This window comes from Colletotrichum godetiae, assembly GCF_030913485.1.
Source record: "Colletotrichum godetiae strain CBS 193.32 chromosome Unknown BDP55scaffold_2, whole genome shotgun sequence".
NCBI classification, from domain to species: domain Eukaryota; kingdom Fungi; phylum Ascomycota; class Sordariomycetes; order Glomerellales; family Glomerellaceae; genus Colletotrichum; species Colletotrichum godetiae.
The window spans coordinates 1,250,274-1,269,176 of NW_026851250.1; the positions used below are offsets into that span (position 1 = coordinate 1,250,274).

Here is an 18,903-nt window from a genome sequence, read left to right on the forward strand (position 1 = left end):
GTCAAGAGTTTCGTTGAGATGACTCACTTTCGGACGGGCACTGGAGTCCAAAACGGAATCACCTCGGTTGCTGGGAAGCATGGCGAACATCAAGCTACAATCATTAGCAAGACTCGGGAATCGCGATAGTTGGGCCTTGATCAACTAGCCCGCGTTTTGCCGCGTTTTGCCTTTCTCGCTCATCCGAACTTCGACGGCTCTATTCGTAGCATAGAGCTTGATCGTGCGGAACCTGCTGAACGCTGTACTGGCACCCATTGGTATCTTGTCAAATATTCGGTGGTTGGGGAGATGCCGAAATCTCTAGGGGACGGATTTGGTTTATGCCCTGTCGTGTACACATGACCGAGGAGCCTCGGCGTCAAACACTATCGACGTTTGTCAATCTCATCCGAATTTCAACCACATTCCGACACCCCCCGTCTACCCGCATCTGCCTCCTTTCAGCGATGTCAAGATTGCTTTGTTTGCAGAAGACACAGCTCCATCGGCACCCTGAAGGAAGGCCATGTGAGAAGTAATCGCGACTCGCGTAGTTACGATGAAATGGCTTCACGATCCATCCACGATTCACAGTCTCAGAGTCAAGACCAAAGTTTTAATCAACTTCCTTCTCATTACCCCCCGATTTTTCTACCTATATATGTTTTATCACCACCTACGTCTCCGTCATCTACAGTCCTGAAAGGAATATATCTCAATTTACCAGGATCGTCAGACCTCCCATGCCAAACCTAGGCCTCACCAAAACGCCACACCACAAGGGACCGCGACGAGGTAGACGACGAGAGGTTCAGTTGGAAGAAGTCGCTCGTAGTAGAGGGACCGTTATTACATATTAGTCCGACCGACCCATTTCATCGCCTATATTCACCTTTTCCCCTCAACATCATCATCAACTCCGCCAAAACAATAAGTCCTATGCATATCCACACGGCATCATGGGTACTATCTACAAGAACGGTACTGGGAGTCCCATTCAGGAAAAAGAAGGAAAGAAAACATTATGTGACATTAGGTGTTGGTCTCTGTTGCTTTAGAGACCGGTGCGGCTGATGGTGCGTCCGCGGAACTGTGCGGGAGGCTGGACGGGTGCGTTGTAACGCTTGGTGGGAGGCGAGGCGGGAGGGTTGTAGGCGGCACTAAAGCAAGTGTCAGTTTTCGATAATGCAAAAAAAAATCACTGTAACCTTGTGAAAAGGAAAGGGAGAAGACTTACCCAGTGTACGTGGGGAAAGGCTCGAGGTTCATGCCAGTCTGATCAAGGACGTTGGCCGTGTTACCAGCAGCGTTACCAGCAGTAGGGATACCCTGAGCACGGCAGGCGGCCTTGTGATCATCCGGGATGGTGAGGTTGCGGAGCCTCTCAGGGGCCTCGATGATGGTGGCGGTAAGACCCATCTCGACATGCCACTCAATGTGGCAGTGGAAGAGGTAGACGCCGGGGTTCTTGGCCTCGAAGCGCAGGACGGCGTGGGAGTTACCCATGACAGTGACGGTGTCGCGGCGCGGGGGCTTCTGGTTGAGGCGGGCGCGGGCGACACCGGGCCAGACGCCCGTGTTGGAAGCGGGGCGTCTGACGACCTGGAAGTGGTGGCCGTGGAGATGGAAGGGGTGGTTGGCGTCGTTGTTGTTGTTGACGACGATGTCGACAATGTCGCCGTAGTTTACGACAAAGGGGTGGACGGCGCCATAGACGAGGGGGTTGGTGTTGTTCTCGCCCGTGGTGGAGGCAGTGTAGAGAGTGGGCACCTTCTGGTCGACGTAAGGGGAGCCGTTCACGCAAGCACGCGGGATGCCGTTCTTGTCGAAGCAAAATTGCCAGTCAAACTGGAAGATCTTGGTGGCGGCGGGAAGGATGGCGACGTCTCCGTAGGGCTCGAAGACCGCATCGTCAGATGGGCGCCACTCCTTGACGACGTCGGCACCAAAGGTTCTGTCGGGGAACATGACGAGCTGTCCAGTGTAGTTGAAGGGCCAGCTTTGAGCAAAGTCCTTGTTGCTGTAGTCGCGGTTGATATCGGCGGCGACGAGGAAACCATAGTTGCGGTTATCACGGTCAATACACTTGATGAGAACATCATAACGCTGAGCAGGAGAAATGCGCAGCATGTATGCGGTCTTCTGTTTGATGAAGGCGGCATCGGACATGATGACGTTCATGTCGTGAGAGTCGAAGTGAATCATGAAGGAAGCAAAGGCGGCGTAGTTGATCATGCGGATGCGGTAGGTCTTTCCCTTCACAAAGTTGAACTTGGCGCCGAGTCCATCGTTGACGACGATGCCGTTGGGGATAGGGGGCGCGAAGCGAGTGTTGGACGGAAGCAGCATGTTCTGTACCAAAGGAATGGTTTCCGAGTTGTACCTGCATCGAATTAGTCTGGAAGTCTCACTCGCATTCTCGTGCAGCACTTACCAGTCTGAAACAGACAGGATGTACTCCTCATCGTATTGCCCAGCATAGGGGTCCGCAGGGTCGTGAATAATCAGGGGACCACGCATGCCGTCAGGGTACTGGCCCATGTTGTGGGAGTGCCACCAGTAAGTGCCACCCGTATCAGCCTGTATGATTTCGTTAGCTGCATTGCTACAAGACTCGATATCCATATTGTCTCAACTTACAGTGAAGGAGTAGGTCATGGTCAGGTCTGGAGGGAGAGGGCACTGAGTGACCATGCTGGGGCCGTCCATCCAGTTGGTGCTGACCTGGTCGATGCCGTGGAAGTGAATACCGGTGGTCTGGTTGCCAAGCTTGTTGGTGAGGTGGACAACAACAGTGTCTCCCACGGTGGCCTCGATCTTGGGGCAAGGCCATTGGCCGTTGATGCCAATGACGGCTCTCGAGATATTGTTAGGAGCAACATTGACCCAAGTGGCCTCCCAATTGTAGGTCACAGTCGCGGCAAGGGCAGTATTGGCCCAAGCCAAGGCGAATAGAGAACGCAACATATTGGGCCCTCGAGACTAGACAGACCTGGTCTAGCGAGCTGAAATTAAGTAATTATGGTTACTCTTCCGGCGAACGAGTGGAGGAAGGAAGTACGAATGCAGGGGGAAAAGAAGGGAAAGGGAAGACGCGAGTGAGGAGTGAGATCTCGTATCATAATCCGAAGAGGGAGAGGAAGAGAACTTATACAGGATGAATGACACGAGGAAGATTTGCACGGCCAGAGCGTGAGAAGGGTGGGCTCTGGACGCTGCAGCCTTCTCTTAGAGCGGCCGGCCCCGGCTGCTTGGTAGAGTTGAAGCTCTGACATGGTGCCGGGCTTGGGTTTGGCAAAAGTCGATCGATGCTCGGGCGAGGCGAGACGGGGCGCCGGAGCAGAACGACGGCCTGGATGACATATGGCGTTGTGCTGACTGCTTGCACATGGCATGTATTGGAGTTGGGCATGGCCAGGCGTATAAGCCACAGCTTGGTATTAGCTCGATGCATGGTCGGATGTCCGTTGGATGCAGCGAGCTAGGGGAGGGGGGACTAGACCCTGTCAAGGCTATCTAGGATGGTTCGTATCATCAACTCTTGGGCAAGTGGGCATGCGAGAGAGCATGGTGTGGCAGGTCCTCAGACGAATGAGTGTCGGGACAACAGTCGATATCCATGACTAGGGCCGGTGACCCTCTACTCGGGGTGCTTGAGACAACGACAACACGGCCGTGTATTCCTGTGGACTCGGAAGAAGAAACTCGTGAGCTATAGATGAGGAAGAGAAGTGTATGAGCAATCTAGAGTTGCAGCTCTCACTAAGAAAGCAAGGGGGTCATCAGACGTGTTCAGCGTGCGGTTGACCAAAGCCCTGGTGCTTTCCGGGGTGCGCTAGCTGGACAGAAGAGTCGATGAGCAGAGTTGACAATCACTGGATATGTCTACAATTGGATGGTAATTATACGCCACCATGCAAGAAGGGCTCTATGCAGGATAAGGAAATGAACCGGGGAGGTTATTGAGGAACACAGCAGGAAGTGCTGGCGCGAATCCCTGGCCTTGCAGAGAGAAAACCTTGCAAGAGATCTCTCAACAACGGGTTGATAGGCAACTCATCGAGGCTGACCTTGCAGGCCACAACATTTGACTCGGGCGCCTTGCGAGAACGAGAGTTCACAATCCACGTCGAAGGAAGCGTAAGACGGTTCCTCGGCAAGCAGACCACACGCTGCGCAGAAGGAGCAAGCGACCTACTTTCAAGGGTCAGTGTTCGAATTGTGGGTGTAGGGGAAAAGCGTGAGGTTGCAGGCCTAGTTCGGCCGAAGCGCTCAGGTACATGCCGACGTCATGGCGGTAGACTTTACCATCTCGAGGTTGGGCTACCATTCTGTACGAATCTAGAGCCGAGGAAGGGAGCGCTCTGGTGAGATGGGATGGTCGCCGGATTCCGTCCGCCGGATTCTTCGTCCCAAGAAGCCCGCGAGCGTTGGCATTGTGCAGTTCCGTCATCTTGGCATCAAGAAGCAGACGTTGGATGTGAAGTGAATCAAAAATTTGCTATCCCAGAACTCCTTGCGGTGGCGTCGAAGAGTGTGGACTACCTCAACGTGTGTGGATGTGTCTCGTAGGAGAGCCAAGATTGGGGGTGCTGAACCAGGTGAACCGGGGCTCGGTACTAGGCCCAAAATGGTCCATTTTGTGCTGCCGTTACGGTTAAGAATTGAATCCCAACTGCCTTCCGGTGACCACTTGACTTTCGATTCCGGGAACTTTTGAGCCTTGCCGTGTACGACGAGACTTTCGAGCTGCGGTGAAAGGTGCGACCCCTTGAAAGTGTACGCCCACGGGTGTGCCGGTGTACTGTACTGTAAATCTGACTTACCGTCCGTCTCTGTGGATGGTGAGGATGCATCGGCCACTGTAGTGCCATCGTGGTCTGCAAGAGACGTGTCAGGCCAATGATGAATTAGCACTAATGAACAAAGAAGAGGGACGGCCGGCCAGGATCATCGTTCGCTGAGTTGAACTAACCAGACGACCTCGTGGGTATCAACATCAGCATATGTGTGTTGAATCCAGTAGAATGCTGGTTCAACGACGCTGTGGTGAAAGTTGGTTATGGGATCAGCAGAGCCAAGCTGCCAACATAGCAGGGAATATGCACAAGCCAGCTGTAGTCATGCTGCCTTTCCCTGCTGGCGCAGGCCCATGCGCAAGTAAGCAGTGAGATGTCGGGATCGTGCGAGTAAGCGTGTATGGATGAAGATATTGCCAACAAGCATCCGAGTGAGGTAAGAGCTGTTGTTGGAAGAAACGCTCTCTTGGGACGGCTGACGGTACGTATCGGAGGATATGCTTATGCCTGAGGCTCTTGGCTCACTTAGACTACTTAGACTGAGTACCTACGAACTGCCTTTAGTGCTACGGTACTTGAGAAGGTGAGGTACGGAGCAGTATCCCTAGGCTAAGGCAGTCAGTAAAGGTACCTTACCTTATGCGGAGCTGGTTGAGAAGGAGGAGAGCCAAGTGCCCTGAGATGGGAAATTTCCTCCCGCATTAGCGCTGGCGGGATCGTATTCCCCTCCAACCTGAAGGCCCCCATCTTACCCCGTTCTCCCGTTCCCCGTTCCCCTTTCCCACCCTCAAAATAGCTTTGGGAAGCAGTTTGGAGCTGCACTAAATGTCGGTCCAAGAGGCTTGGTCCTTCTTGGGCCGGTGCGCCTTGCCTTAGTTGCAGTAGCATCAAATTCACCCTTCAGTCCGTTTGTCCTTTTCGTCCCACTACCGTACATTCTACCAAACGGACGGCGGCATGGGAACTACGACCTCGCTTCAACAACGAACACCGTCGCGATCAGGCCGGCAACCACAGGGATTGTACGATACCTAGTCGGGGATCAACAGATCAGTGATCGACCACGGCACCATTAACCGAGCTGTTGCCAGCCGAAGACCCCAGTAAGGTCTATCTCTTCACGATACGTGACTTGACCGGCACCACGTACTGATGGGGCCGGCTAACCAAGGTTGACCTCTTCGAGTCCGAGTCCGAGACCTTTGTCGCCTATAGCTTACATCATCACTTCGTGTCTCCGTGTCACTGACCTCTTCTAACTTATTTCTAGAAATGGTATCTGTACGTAGTATGCGTTTCGAACAGAAAACTCCGAGTTTCCGGCCCGTTCAGTCCGTTGACCGCACTCCCCTTCGAAGACCATCCTGTGGCCCGCTTCGTTGGCCCTGTAATGCCCACCAAGTTCACCTAATCAGAAGTTTCAACCTTTCTGAATGATGTATAGCATTCAGTTTGACAGAATTGACAAGAACACGGACTTCATCGCGTCTGGCACACTTTGCGCGCTCTGAATATCACGCAATGAACTCTCTCACACCACTCGACGTCACCAAAAGTGTACATACCTACCCTGTGGCCACGTCCAGTTCATGGCACTACATACAATGCTCGAGTGAGACCGGCAGAGGAAATGCCGTTTGCAACTGCAAAGCCGGTCTCCTCAGTGCTCGCCGTTCACTTATTGTCGTTGTGGAATGTGATCGTCCACCTCACCGAACACGACGACTATCCGTACAGTCTAACAGAACGGCCCCCTGGCTTTTCAGGTGGCCCGTAAGCCACACCATCCACGGGCTAAGGCGAGATGCGACCACCACTTCGGCACCCGCAGCATTATTACTTGGGTACCGTTGCAACACACCCTCCACATCCTTGTCCCAGATCGCCCATCCATCTGATTGCCCGCTAAATGCCACAGGACATGGCCCTAGCCAGCACGTTACCACGAGCTCCGGGCCCCCGAGCTGTCGAGAACTCGAGCATGCCCTGGACTAACAGCTTAGTGGCATTTCGCCCCTCGCGTGTTGGCCCACTCACCACTCGAGTACCCCAATGAAGTCCGCCTTAGAATGGCTAATCATCGTTTGACAGTATGAAATTCCGTCGCTCGCCAGCCTGGTCCGAACGGCGCGCCTAGAGGTTTCCGTCCATCCAAGACACACCCGTCCGCAGCTTCCGCTAGATCGGATGGCCCATTCCGCGCTGCCGACGCCTGTCAATGAAACGGGCCAGTGCCGCGGCGTCTGTCTACAGTTTTTTGTTACACATGGTAGTCGAAGTACCACCATTGCACGAAGAGAAGTGCTGTCTTGAGCCAGGCCATGTGAGCTCCTCTTGCTTCAATGCATGTAAGAACAGGCCTGCGTGTGTTGATCCCACAAAGAACACGTCAAAACTGCTTTTGGGGCGTCAAGAATCCTGCACACAGGAAGAGCCTAGGCGAAGCTGAGCTGGATGGATCGGGAAAACGCTTGAGTACCCCAGGCCTTACCAAAAGGCTGAGCCACTTAGCAGAGGGATTCTATTCACGCATATGCACGGATCATAGAAGATCGAATGTCTCTCCTTGGCGCTTCTTTTCGCTTTTGCAGCTCTCGCTGCCCGTATTGCCGTCTAGCTCGCTGCTGTCTCTCGCTTCGACCGTTCTAGCTCATCGTATCATCCGTCCGGCCTGAGCTTTGTTTCTTCTTCCCGTTATCCAAGCTTCCAACGGCGGGCATCACTTGCGTTCTTTGAATAACGGAGGTAGGTGAAATGTTCTCAAGTCACTCAGATTGAGTACCTGAGTAAGCATAGCTATGTTGTTTTCGGCGGTTGAGTCTGAGGTCCTAACAGCACACAGGTCAACCAAATGCGGCTGGCCCAAAGCCTCGGTAACTCATCCAAGTCCAGTCATGAGTATAAGTGATACTCATGCTGTACAACCAATGTTGGTAGCTCAAGGAACTCGATTTCATGCGCCCGCGACCTAGAAATTGTTGCATTTCAATACAGCTAGCAGAATTGTGCATTCCATCCCCTCTCGACGCATCAGAGGCAATGATCCAGTTTGACGGCTTACGGCTAATCAGCAGTTGACGCTGAACCTTGGTATAATTGGCGGCGTCAACATCCAGAGATACGGTCAGCTTAATGTCCCCTCCCTGGACGCCGCCTATTTTGAATGCCGAGCCCGGCATGTCCAGCTTCCCAGCTATCCTGGTGAGGTTACCCAGAATCTCCCCTTTCGAGGCGACAACTCCTTGCGGACAATACTGAGATGCAGATGCAACTCAGAGGCTGATGCACACCTCAGCATCGTGCATGCGCCCTCAACGGAAATATTGCAGAGCGCGCCGCTTAGCGACCAAGCCTTGCCTCGTGAGTGGATGGATGGGAAGCATCCCGCCCCTAGCGTCCATCATTCACCGAGCCTTGCAGGAAGCCCTGGTCCCCGTCCGCATCACTGTGGCTGACAACACAGAGAAGTCGCTCCATCCAACACTCAGCTTACTTTGGATTGCCTGTTGCTTATCGAAGCCCTATACGGCGGGGGGAGAGCGCCCAGCTGACGGCCTCGTTGCTCAACGGCCTTGGTGTTGCAGAGCATTGGTTGATGCAGCCAAAGGGTAATGGCCATCGGAATGTATTGGACGGCTGGCTGACAAGTCTCAAGGTGCTGCCTCGGAACAACAGACCGCTGACCACCAGTGGCGCCTAGTGTCTTTGATTAACATGGAAAATTGTCGCCTGATTCAGACCATCGCCCGACCCTCTGAGCGGCGCCTGTTCAGAATCCCCGCGCCGATTAGCAAATCCCGACCGGATGCCGAGTTTTTTGGTCCGTAAATGTGGGGATATCGGGGCAACCTCCGGAGGGCCCGCTTTCAGGTCCGAATCCTCGATATTCCGGTGTTTTACAATCAAATGCCTAGATGTCCGAGAGTCCTGCAGTTCAGAAACTCCCGTTACTCCTATCTACCTAGGTATCGCTCGTTCACTATTTCATGACACGGCAATACGGCACTGGTAGGACTCCGAATTTCCGAGATTTTCATCCGAAAACTTGGTCGCCGCAAGGGACTCTCCACGGCTCCGTGCTTTTCTAACTAAAAGCCACATGTTCGACGGAACACAGTACTGATCCCAATTATCTAGAAAATGGTGTTGACTGCTGTCAATATCCCCAAGGTAGTTCGACTGTTGCTTTGACACCCGGCAAACTACAAGGCTGGGTCTCCTCGGCACGCTTTGATCGCAACGCACTCTCTGTGCTTCAAGTTCCTAGTCCTTTCTCGACGCTAACGCGCCCTCCCCACAAAGTCAGGTTTTTCGAAGAATCTGAAACCGGTTCCTTCAGCATTCGCTCGGTCACTTGCTTGCGTAACACGACGTTTGGCACGATCGCTGTTGCCCTTGTTTCTGCCCTGTCCATTTTGATGGCTCTTGGCAAATCGTATGTTTGTGTTTTTCTATACTAGCCAAACCAAGACCACGGCGATGGGATCTCGTCGTCACCGCGACGACGGATTCCGGGATGGCCGCTGGTGGCGCCCGCCGAGACCTGCGGCGTGTCTTGCGGAAAAGGACCATGAGCGGGCGGGCGGTCGACCCATTGGCTACCCCTTTCCGAACACGAGGTCTTGGTCGACCATGCTTTGGAGGAGAAGTTGGGTGCTTGAGGTATCTTGTTCCCCGAGGCTGGTCTGCGTCGGTGGCAACATGGTGTCGCTTAAGGTGTAGCTACAATCTTCAATCCAGAAGTTCTATGATGCGACAAGGGCAGGTGTAGATGAATGATCTGGGTTGCGTCCGCGGGGACTTGGTTGGAGAAACTCATCGCCCCTCGTGGGAGCGAGAATTGAAGTATTGGCTTTTCATCAGGAGTCCTGTCAAACTGATGCTTCTAGAGCTTAGACTCGAGAAGCTGGTAGGTTCGTCTGCCCAGTGTTGAGACATTCGAAGATTTTGCCACATTTGATATGGCTCCAATTCGAACATTTTTTGACCCAGAGCACATGTCTGTTCCCACCCACACTCTTCCGACTATTCCCAACCTAGTGAAAATAACTCGGTACAGCGACACTTGAGGCATGTCAATTCCCGACAACGTCTTCTACAGTTCATATGTCATGAACTCGGATTCGTGACAACTTCAGTGCTTCTGAACCAAGTAGCCCCAGAAACCTTTCAGTCCTCGCCACTTGGTTGCTAAATCCGACGTATATCTCTCCCGCTTAATTTGAATTCCGTACGGCAGCATATGAAATACAACATACTCGGTCTCTGTCTCGGAATATATTCAACATCGCAACCCATCATCTGAACTCCTTCTTCCATTGACTAAAAGGCTTCTAAATCACTTTCGTCGATAAGAGCTCAGAATCCTGTCAACTCTAAAAGATGGAACCAGGTAAGGGGTAACCTTGCACCAGAAGCTTGGCTGAATGAGCCCACGCGTTTCTCTCTTTCATCCCAATTCTGATCGTGATCACTACGTGGTGCCCCCCCCTCGACGGAGCTCCGTTGCTCAGAAAATCGCGGCGGTCAGATTTGAACTTGGCCTGATTTACTTGAGTAAGTCAAATCCATGACATGATTCTAGGGGCTTGGATGCCATTCGCCTCGGGGAGAGCAGTTGTTGTGAACAGAAGGCCGCGATTGAGTGGTTTCTTTGGTTCCTTCTTCAAATGTAAATGTTCGCTCATCTTCCTCAATCCGTTGGCCCTGCCTTACTATCTCATCCGAGGTACGAAGTTAGAGAGTGGAACCGAACATAAGATGAAGATGAGCAGTTGCCCGTTGAACAACATGTAAGATCGAAGCCCGAGGTGAATTGAAGATGAATTATGGATGTGTTTCCAATTTCAACGTCGAGGTCGGCGTCCCCACTGGTGAGTGGTGAAAGTTAGTCGGCATCAAGCCTTGATGCCGCTAATCCCATCCGACGGCGAAAGCTCGTCCTCATCGCTACATTTCACACGTCCGTTATAGTCGTATAGTCGAATTTGCCCTTCCAGAGAGGAGATTAGGGGATTGAGCGAAAGTGGTGAGAAAGGCAGTGACTTTGATCACAGGAAGAGATAACTGATTCCTTGGAGTATGAGGATGAGGTGTTCAAGGCACCAAATAATCTAACCAATACGAAAGTGAGCTCATGTTATTCGTAACCCGTTTTCTTGGGATTACATTGCCGGTCTATGCAATTCAGTTGCGGACTGGAAGGGGCACGGCTGGTAGCTGGAAGCATGTCGGACTTGGTGAAAAGTATCAGGATTAAAGGAGTGTGTCGGGTCAAGAGGAGCATTCTAGGTTGAGATGAGTATGCACGGCCAGCATGAATACGTCTCCTTTGAAAGACTCATTTAGAGCAAATCCTTACTGCTAGACCTGTCAGTCTGCTTCTCATGCGTAGTCCTTCCCCTCCCTGGACTCGATGCAAGTTTCCTAAAAGTAATTGTTCAGTCGTGCTGTCTGAGTGACAGTTCGCCGTGACAGATTCAAGGAGAGCTTTTAGCTGATTCCAGGTGGTCATCTCATCATTCTTTTTGTTTACTATGCCAAGTTGGTGAAGTTGGCGTTGATCATGATCCGTAGTCAACTACCTACTACTTTACACAAGAGGTGAAATCAACCCATCCCCCAGCCAGTATATCCCACAACTCCTCAATTTTCTCTTCCCATTGAACCATCCCATTGAAATCTCTTTCTTCCCCACTCATCGTTAGGTGCGGGTTGTGCTGTGGGGTCGTCGCCAGCCATAGTCGTTGTGTGAGGGTCTCCTATCACAGCAACATCCCCGATAGTCTAGTGGTGAGGATATCTGCTTGTCATTGAATTCCAACGATTCGCAGGGGACCGGGGTTCAATTCCCCGTCGAGGAGTTTCTCTTTTGCTCTGCGTCACTTGTTTTGAGTTGTCGTGAAGAAAGGGTAGTGTTGATAAATTTTTGGTGGTTGCAGCGCGGGTGGTGAGTCATGGGAGTCGGTGTCGCAGGACCGCGGACCGCATTGCACTAAATGAAACTTGGAAAAGTGCGGTAGGTCTCAAAGTAAGAATTTTCCTCTTTTGGAGTTCCTAGCTCTTTCCTTGCTTTCAAGATCTCATTTGACCTATTTGGTATTCCTCAGTGTATACACATCGAGCCCTCGGTAGTGGAGCGTGCAAAGAGAAGGGAGTTAGAAGAGAAAGCAGAGGATCAGCCAGAGACAAGGAGGCGGGAGAAACGAAACGGTTCATCAACTGCCTCCCGCGTAGGCACGAAGACGTTGTCTTGCGTCTTGGTAGCTGCTGCTCTCAGGATGGACCGGTTGCGCTATTGATAAGGAATTGACTATTCTGTATTGAACTACGATCCTTCTGCCTATTAATGATCCCTTCGTAACACATGAGCCTTATGCAGCTGAGAAACGAACAGAATGCATCAAATCGAGTAAAAACTGCGTTCACGTTGCCAATCTTCTAGCAGTAGCAGTCGCAGTCGGCACCGTTCGCCATCCATCTTCCACTAGCAGTGCGGCACTACATCATGTGTCAGCCAAATTCTTTCTAGACCACAATCAACCCCGTGCAGAGTCTTGCTTCGTACGAATCAGGAATAGGGCGCAAGACTTACCTTGTTGCTGCAAAGAGAATAGCAGCCATCCTGATCCGTGGGACTGCAGTTTGACACCCACTACATGGACAATTAGCATCAAAGTCTTGACAGACGCGAGACAAACAAGGCCGGACTCGCAGAGCCTTGGAATTCCCTTCCAACTATGGAAGAGTTGCCTGAGGCTAAGGACACTCAGGTTGAAGACTCACGTTTTTGTCAAACGCTGTGCCGCACTTCTGAAGTCGCAAGATAGCGTTGACGCCGCAGAGCTGCATCGCAGCGAGGAGTAAGACGAGGAAGAAACGCATGGTAATGGAGTTTGCTGGAACTTGAGATTGACAGTAAAGACTGGTCGAGAGACGTCTCTTAAAATCGAAGGCTTGAACACAAAAAGAGAGTCCGGATGCTAGTTGGAGCAGACTTTTGGGTACGCTTACTTCCTTAAGCTTACATATAACTCTCGCAACACTCCTTTCAACCAACTCAACTTACCCATGTACCCAGAACCCCCAGGTAATGAGTCTATTAAACCTTCCTTAGCGTCAAGAGCGCAAGGCGAAAGTTACCCATGGCTCTATGCAAAGGACATTGGGACTACAGGCCAAAAGCAACCTGACTCGTCAGTTAATCAATTAGACTCGACAAGTCGACTTTATTCGAACCACGCAGGTGTACGGAGTACGCAAAATGGAGCTCCTCCTCAGCTCTAGACTGGTGCGACTGGTCCCTTGTCCGTATTCTCGGGTTTCTCCGTGCTGTCTTGGCATTTATCGGTCTCGCATCCCAACTATTTCGCGAGAAACTCAAAATCGTACCCCGGGGCTGTGGAAAAGGACGGTAGGACCCGGTAGAGGCTTGGGCAACCCCGGGTTGCCGCCCGGATCGGGGGTCACGGCGGGGAAAGGCGGGGCGGAAGCGAGTAAGGGATTCTCTGGTCGGCCGAGGTAGAGTTGTTGAGCCCAGAGGTAATCGAGTTCAGGACGGGCAGAACTCTGAAGAGATCGCTTCTACTTTCGTGTATACTAAGGTAGATCTGGAGTAGGATCGGGTTGGGAGTAAAGGTTTTATCGTAGATGTCTGCCTACCCCTATGTGGTGATGAGAAAATAAATTCTGTAGCACCATCTGAGTGAGCTAGCCTATATGTACTGCCAGAGGCCGGTCTTGCAGTCGTGGTCTCTCGACGGCGTAGGAGGCGCCATCGTGGGTATAGTTCTTTCGGCATGTGGGGCGGTCCAGTGATTAACAAGCCCTTCGCTATCCATGAAGTTGCTCTTGTGGTGTCACTTCTGCTTCAGGGATATCTGAGATACCAAAGTGGCCTCCTCAACGGCCTTTCATCGTTGTCGTGGGATGGGGACGTATTCGTCCACGACGGTACATTAGGCATAACGAGACTAGGTAAACTAGAAACGAATTGCGGGAAAGAAATAAGTTGAAAAATAATAAGAAAGTAAGGAGGGATCTTTATGGTCAAAAGCAACCCCCATTCATAAAGTCGACTTGTGATCGTGAGTTTAGTAGTTAAAGTCAATGATAACGGGATGATAAATTTGATGTCGTTTGTGTTTCATGTGTGAGAGTCTGAAGCGATGCGCAAGTAAGTACGCTGGGAAACAACCACTCTATGTCTGTAGTGACTGCCTTCTCCCGAGCTGATTATGGAAGCTGTATGCTTGAGACTGGACATGATTCGTTCCTGACGTCTTTGGGGTCTTGCTTTGAGAAGACAAAAGTGCTTCCGTAAAGGGTCCATTTTAAATACCTGCCGGTGATGACAATAATGATGATAGAAAGACAACTTCTTCGGCACTATCCGAGCGGGCGCCCGTATACATCTCGGATAATCCACTGGTTTTCTAGTCGAATTTACTAAACTGCATTGTCTGCGCTATGGCGCGGCATGTGCAATTCTTTATGTTGATGTGGCCGTCGCTGTCTTTAAAGTTGCTCTTGTAGCGACATCTCTGGCCTATAAACATTTAATTAACACCGCACAAAAGACCCTCCTCACCTATTCCTCCTTTTCGGTATGAGAAGCTCGCGTATTCGTTCGCGGCGATACATTGAACACAACAAACCTAGCACCATCAGAAAGAAATACTCTATCAAGCCATAGAGAAATCGAGAAACTATAAGTTCCTTGGACAAAAGCTTCAATGTTACCAAACCAGCAGCACTGGAATGACATGGTTATACGGCCGAGGAGAGTCCAAGAAAAACTGAATTTTATCAAGAGAGCACTGTCATTCATTGAGATGAGAACAGTCTTGTACGGCAGCTACCATCAATAACAAAGTTCCTTGCTGAGCTTTTCCCAACACCATACCACAAAGATGCCCATTTGAAACGGCCAAAGCCTAGCCCGCATGGCGTCTATCATCTCGTCAAAAGATTAAAAATCGAGTAGAAGAGCGACTGTGCCCTCTCAACGAAACGGATAGCCATCGATGAGATCGATGCCCGAGACCTACCGCATCCATCTTCTTCCCGACACTCCTCTATGCGGTAGAAATGCTCTAGACACTCAGGAGCTTTGCATCAATTGTTCCCCATTTCGCAGTAAGCAATCATCTCCTGCAAGCTAATACTCGTCCGAGCTCCAGGCTGAGTTGAGCCAACGGTAGCTAGCCAACTCATGGAATTCCTAATAGGGGTAAACAAATCACGTAACGCGACTCGCGCGGTAACAAACACAGGTTTCGCAAACACCAAGACAACCATTCTCTTCTCGTCCTAGGTCGCCAACGCGCCATCGTCGACCGTCTCTTTGAACAAAATCACCATCATGGTCCAGAAGAAGAATTCGAATAGAGGGAAAGTGAGCGGGGCTAGATAAACCGCCCAAACGCCGGGTGGAAAAAACGTTGTGTGTGTGTGTGCGCGCGCGCTTCACTTCTCTAGAGCGCCTCGCCGCTGTCTCTAACCGGCAAAAATCTCCTCCAACCCGCTCCAGGACCCCTTGGTCCTCTCCTCCCAGTACGAGTCCTTGCCCGTTCTCAGCTTCCACACCTCCTCGCCCTCCGGTCCCTGACCGACCTTGACGAACCACTTGGGCTTGTGCTCCTCGCCCTTCTCCTCCAGCACCCGACGTCGGGCGCGCTGCGCCTCCTCCAGCTTCACCTTCCACTCCTCGGCCTGATCGAGGTCGCCTTTCTCGGCCAGACGCTGATCCGGTCGTAGACGGCTGTCCGTCGGGGGTAGCCTGCCCTTTTCAATATCCGTCACCTCGTTGAGGGTCGCGGCAAAGGTGGTCATTCCGTAGGTATTGGCCGGGTTGTCAACGAGCTTGCCGACGCTCCAGATCTCCCGACCGGCTGCCTTGCCGGCTTCGACGACGCGGAGGCCGCTGGTCCACGTGCCGGAGAGGCTGCTACCGGTGTGTACTCCGTCCGGCCCGTATGTCTCAACCTGGACGTCTTCGCCTCGTCCGCCGAACATTCCCTTGCTCCTGAATTCCACCGAGGCCTTGGCTCCGGACGAGTCGTTGCAGATCTGCATGACGCCAACCGGCTCCACGTACTTCTCTCCCATCACCACGTTGCGCAAGAACATCGTGGCGTGCGTCCAGGAATACAGCTCATCCGTACCATCGGGGAGTCGAAGCGCGACACGAACGCGACCTTCCGTAGTGATTTCGGCACTCTTTCCCCAGAACTTCTGCGATGGCGCGGGGGACTGACTGAAGGACCAGCTAGCAGAGTCGGCCTGCATCGCGAGTCTGACAGGGCGATGGCAAACCTTTTCGACAAGCAGTCGGAAACCTCCGGGCACTTCCTGTTCAGTTCGTAGCATCTCGTATGTCTCGCCCAGAAGAGGGTTGAAGGGTTTCCGAATAGCGCGTTCCTTTGCACGGCCAGTGCTGAACTGCGACACTGCGAATGCGGTGATGTAGAGTAGACGTTCCTTGGCCTCTTTCTGCTGAGCGGCTTGGTCAAGCAGCTGAGCGTACTCCAGTTGTTCTGCAACACGTTGCAACAGTGATATAGGTTCGTTCGCAGATACGGGCATACTGATCGTGCTAAGATCTTTGCCAACATTCTTCCGCACAAACGCAATTAGGCTGGGAGGCTGCACCATGGCCGGCGGAATCTTGGTTCGTCTGTCAACGGAGATGTCCACCGGCAACGGCGACAAGCTCTTGGGCTTCGCCGGGTAGCAGTCTGTATCCTCTGAGCCTATAGCTTCGTCCTCCTGTGCCGATGAGATGGACGAAGAGTCACTCAAACGTTCGTCCGCATCCGAGTCTGGGCTTTCGTCTTCGCTCTGAGCGATCCTGACGATCTGAGAGCTCGTCTCCCCGGCCTCTGCGTCGAAGAATTCTTCCGTCGACACCGTCTCCATACTTTTCCTAGAGGGTGCTGCAGACAAGGGGGCGGGAGATCGCCGGCGCTTGCTGTTTACAATCAGAGTCGTAAACTCAGACACAACGGAGTCTAGATCGTTCAGGAGTGCCGCACAGTGCTCTTGTGTGCTCTTTTCTTCGTGGACAGACGATTTCGACTTTGACTTTGAATGGCGGGGTCCATTCGCACTGATTGTTGTCGTGACGGTACCCGGAGAAGGAACGGCAAGAGCAGCGGCGGCGGCGGCGTGATGCGCCTGGGGCGTGGACGCCGTCGGGGTAGCGTTGCTAGACTTACGCTTCCAGAATGGGCGTCTTTGCGGCTGTTCAGTCGCTGCGGGGGGTGTGAAGTAGCTGTCCGGTTCCTCGCCCAAGGTGCCTGGAGACAAGAAGGTCGAAGCAGCCATGCTGACAGGCCTTTGGTTCGAGATGTCCTTGACCAGGCGACGAAGAGCGTCCCTGGTGCCAACCATGCGACTGACCAGAGTCTCAACCTGCTGCCACTCGCGATCCTCCTCTAAACTCGACTGCGTAGGCTTCAGATGCGTCGTGTTAACCCTCAAGGGCGCTGCTCTGGCGTTGAGTGTGTTGGGTTGCTGCTCCTCCACGCCCCTCGCCGCGCGACTCGCCTTCTCCAAGGCCTTGGCCCAATCGTTGAATTCCTTGGCATTGGACGCCCGCAGATGCCAGATCTCGGCGCCCGAGTCAATGTTAATTTCCCTACGGCGCTCATCGGCAGCGATGGCAGCAAGACTGAGAGGGATAGCGCCTCGGAGTGCAGACGAGTTGCGGTTGTAGTAATACGAGAGGGTGCAAGAGGAATAATCCAGCGAGAAGAATCTGCGCGCATAACCCTGGCCCTTCTTCCTCCTTCGTTTGTGAAGAACTCCGGTATGGTAGTTGGCGTTTCCATCGCTGCGGCCGGAAGCTGAAGTCGGACGTCCTGCGGCAACATGGCTATGGAGACTGTCTTGAGAGGCAGATGTGACGGCGCTCATCTGAGGCAGACTCGTCTTGCTAACGTTCGCATTCGCTCCGGCCTGGAGATTCGGAAAGTTCTGGGCCGTGGTCTGCGGCGGTGCGCCGGTCGGATAGGTGAGAAGGACGAAGGTGGCCGTCTTGGAGATCTGCTTCGAAAAGGTGTTGTCGAACACCAGGCCGAACATCCCGCCTTGGCCTTTTGGCACATCCCATGTTCCGGTCGAGACTTTATCCGCATCGCATTTCCCATGCCATTTTATGGGTATGAATCCCTTGGTGGCAAGCTGCTCTTCGGCTGTGCTGGAATCTCTCCTTGCAAATGGTTTCTTAGGCTCAGCGACACCAGAGGTAAAGGATCCGGGGGTGGCGGTATCGTCGTTCTGGTTCGTAATGAGGCCGGCGGCTCCAGCTCCGGGGTGCTTCACGATTCCGAAGTTGCTGCCTCGGCGAGTGGTAAGCACGTGTCGAAATTGGAGACGCAGAAGAGGAGAGACGTAGGGGTGGGAGTGAGGGATTGAGGTACGCACATGGACTTTTTGTGTGGTTGAACACTCCAAGATATTGTGTGGCCTTCGTCGACTTTGGCCCAACGTACGATGTAGGACTATTTAGAGCAAGCTATCAGCTTCGAGAACCTTTAAGATGCGCCGTTGCCCGTGATCAAGGGCGGCAGCGGAGGGGGAAGGGGAAGGCCGGGGACAATGACGACTCACGTACCTTGCTATGGATCTCCAACTGCTCAATGCCCGCCATTTTTGCGGGTTAAGACGGGAGCTCACGCCGTGGGTAGGTTTTCGCAAAGGAATTCGAAATTGAGGGGCCCGTATGCGTGCTCGTTCCAGTGCAAGTCGCAAGGCTATTGAAGGGGCATGGTGTGGATGGCAAAGGAGATTTGGGAATACTTCAATGGGATGAGAGGGAGAGAAGAGAGATGGGTGCTGCGGGAGAAACAAATGTCACCCTGGTCTGAGGTAAAGGTAGGTAGAGCTGCTGCAGGACGTCAAAGTGGGTGAGCTCCTAGCCTCCTCCAAGGTACGGGCCCAAGGTACATAAAGTACGCGGAACGGACCTGAGAGCACCGCGGACATGGCCCACCAGCACAAGCAATTAGGTACCTTAATCGTTTGGGAAGTCTTTTTTGGACACCTCACTCAGCGGCAGCCCACGTCCCAAGACCACCCAGCCACACTTTGTACCTCGTACCTCGCACCTCACCCACAC

The 18,903-nt window shown here is 52.7% G+C and overlaps 3 protein-coding genes and 1 non-coding gene across 4 annotated transcripts; 1 reads left to right on the plus strand and 3 right to left on the minus strand.

Annotated features, from left to right (window-relative positions):
* Positions 1 to 1,215: 1,215 nt before the first annotated feature.
* Positions 1,216 to 2,949, minus strand: BDP55DRAFT_539790 (laccase-like multicopper oxidase; the record flags this gene model as incomplete). The annotated part of the gene is made up of 3 exons (XM_060568060.1): positions 1,216 to 2,365; positions 2,417 to 2,562; positions 2,623 to 2,949. The coding sequence occupies 3 exons, from the start codon at positions 2,947 to 2,949 to the stop codon at positions 1,216 to 1,218; spliced, it is 1,623 nt and encodes a 540-aa protein (XP_060436294.1).
* Positions 2,950 to 11,556: 8,607 nt separating this feature from the next.
* On the plus strand, positions 11,557 to 11,644 carry BDP55DRAFT_t22. Its single transcript has one exon. It is a non-coding gene; the product is annotated as a tRNA-Asp (tRNA).
* Positions 11,645 to 11,832: 188 nt separating this feature from the next.
* BDP55DRAFT_763389 (uncharacterized protein) lies at positions 11,833 to 12,665 on the minus strand (the record flags this gene model as incomplete). The annotated part of the gene is made up of 3 exons (XM_060580903.1): positions 11,833 to 12,281; positions 12,376 to 12,435; positions 12,567 to 12,665. 3 exons carry the CDS (start codon positions 12,663 to 12,665, stop codon positions 12,222 to 12,224), a joined length of 219 nt encoding a protein of 72 aa, XP_060436295.1. The 3' UTR covers positions 11,833 to 12,221.
* Positions 12,666 to 15,278: 2,613 nt separating this feature from the next.
* Positions 15,279 to 18,435, minus strand: BDP55DRAFT_539809 (oxysterol-binding protein; the record flags this gene model as incomplete). Its single annotated transcript, XM_060568063.1, has 3 exons — positions 15,279 to 18,120; positions 18,210 to 18,286; positions 18,400 to 18,435. 3 exons carry the CDS (start codon positions 18,433 to 18,435, stop codon positions 15,279 to 15,281), a joined length of 2,955 nt encoding a protein of 984 aa, XP_060436296.1.
* Positions 18,436 to 18,903: the final 468 nt, after the last annotated feature.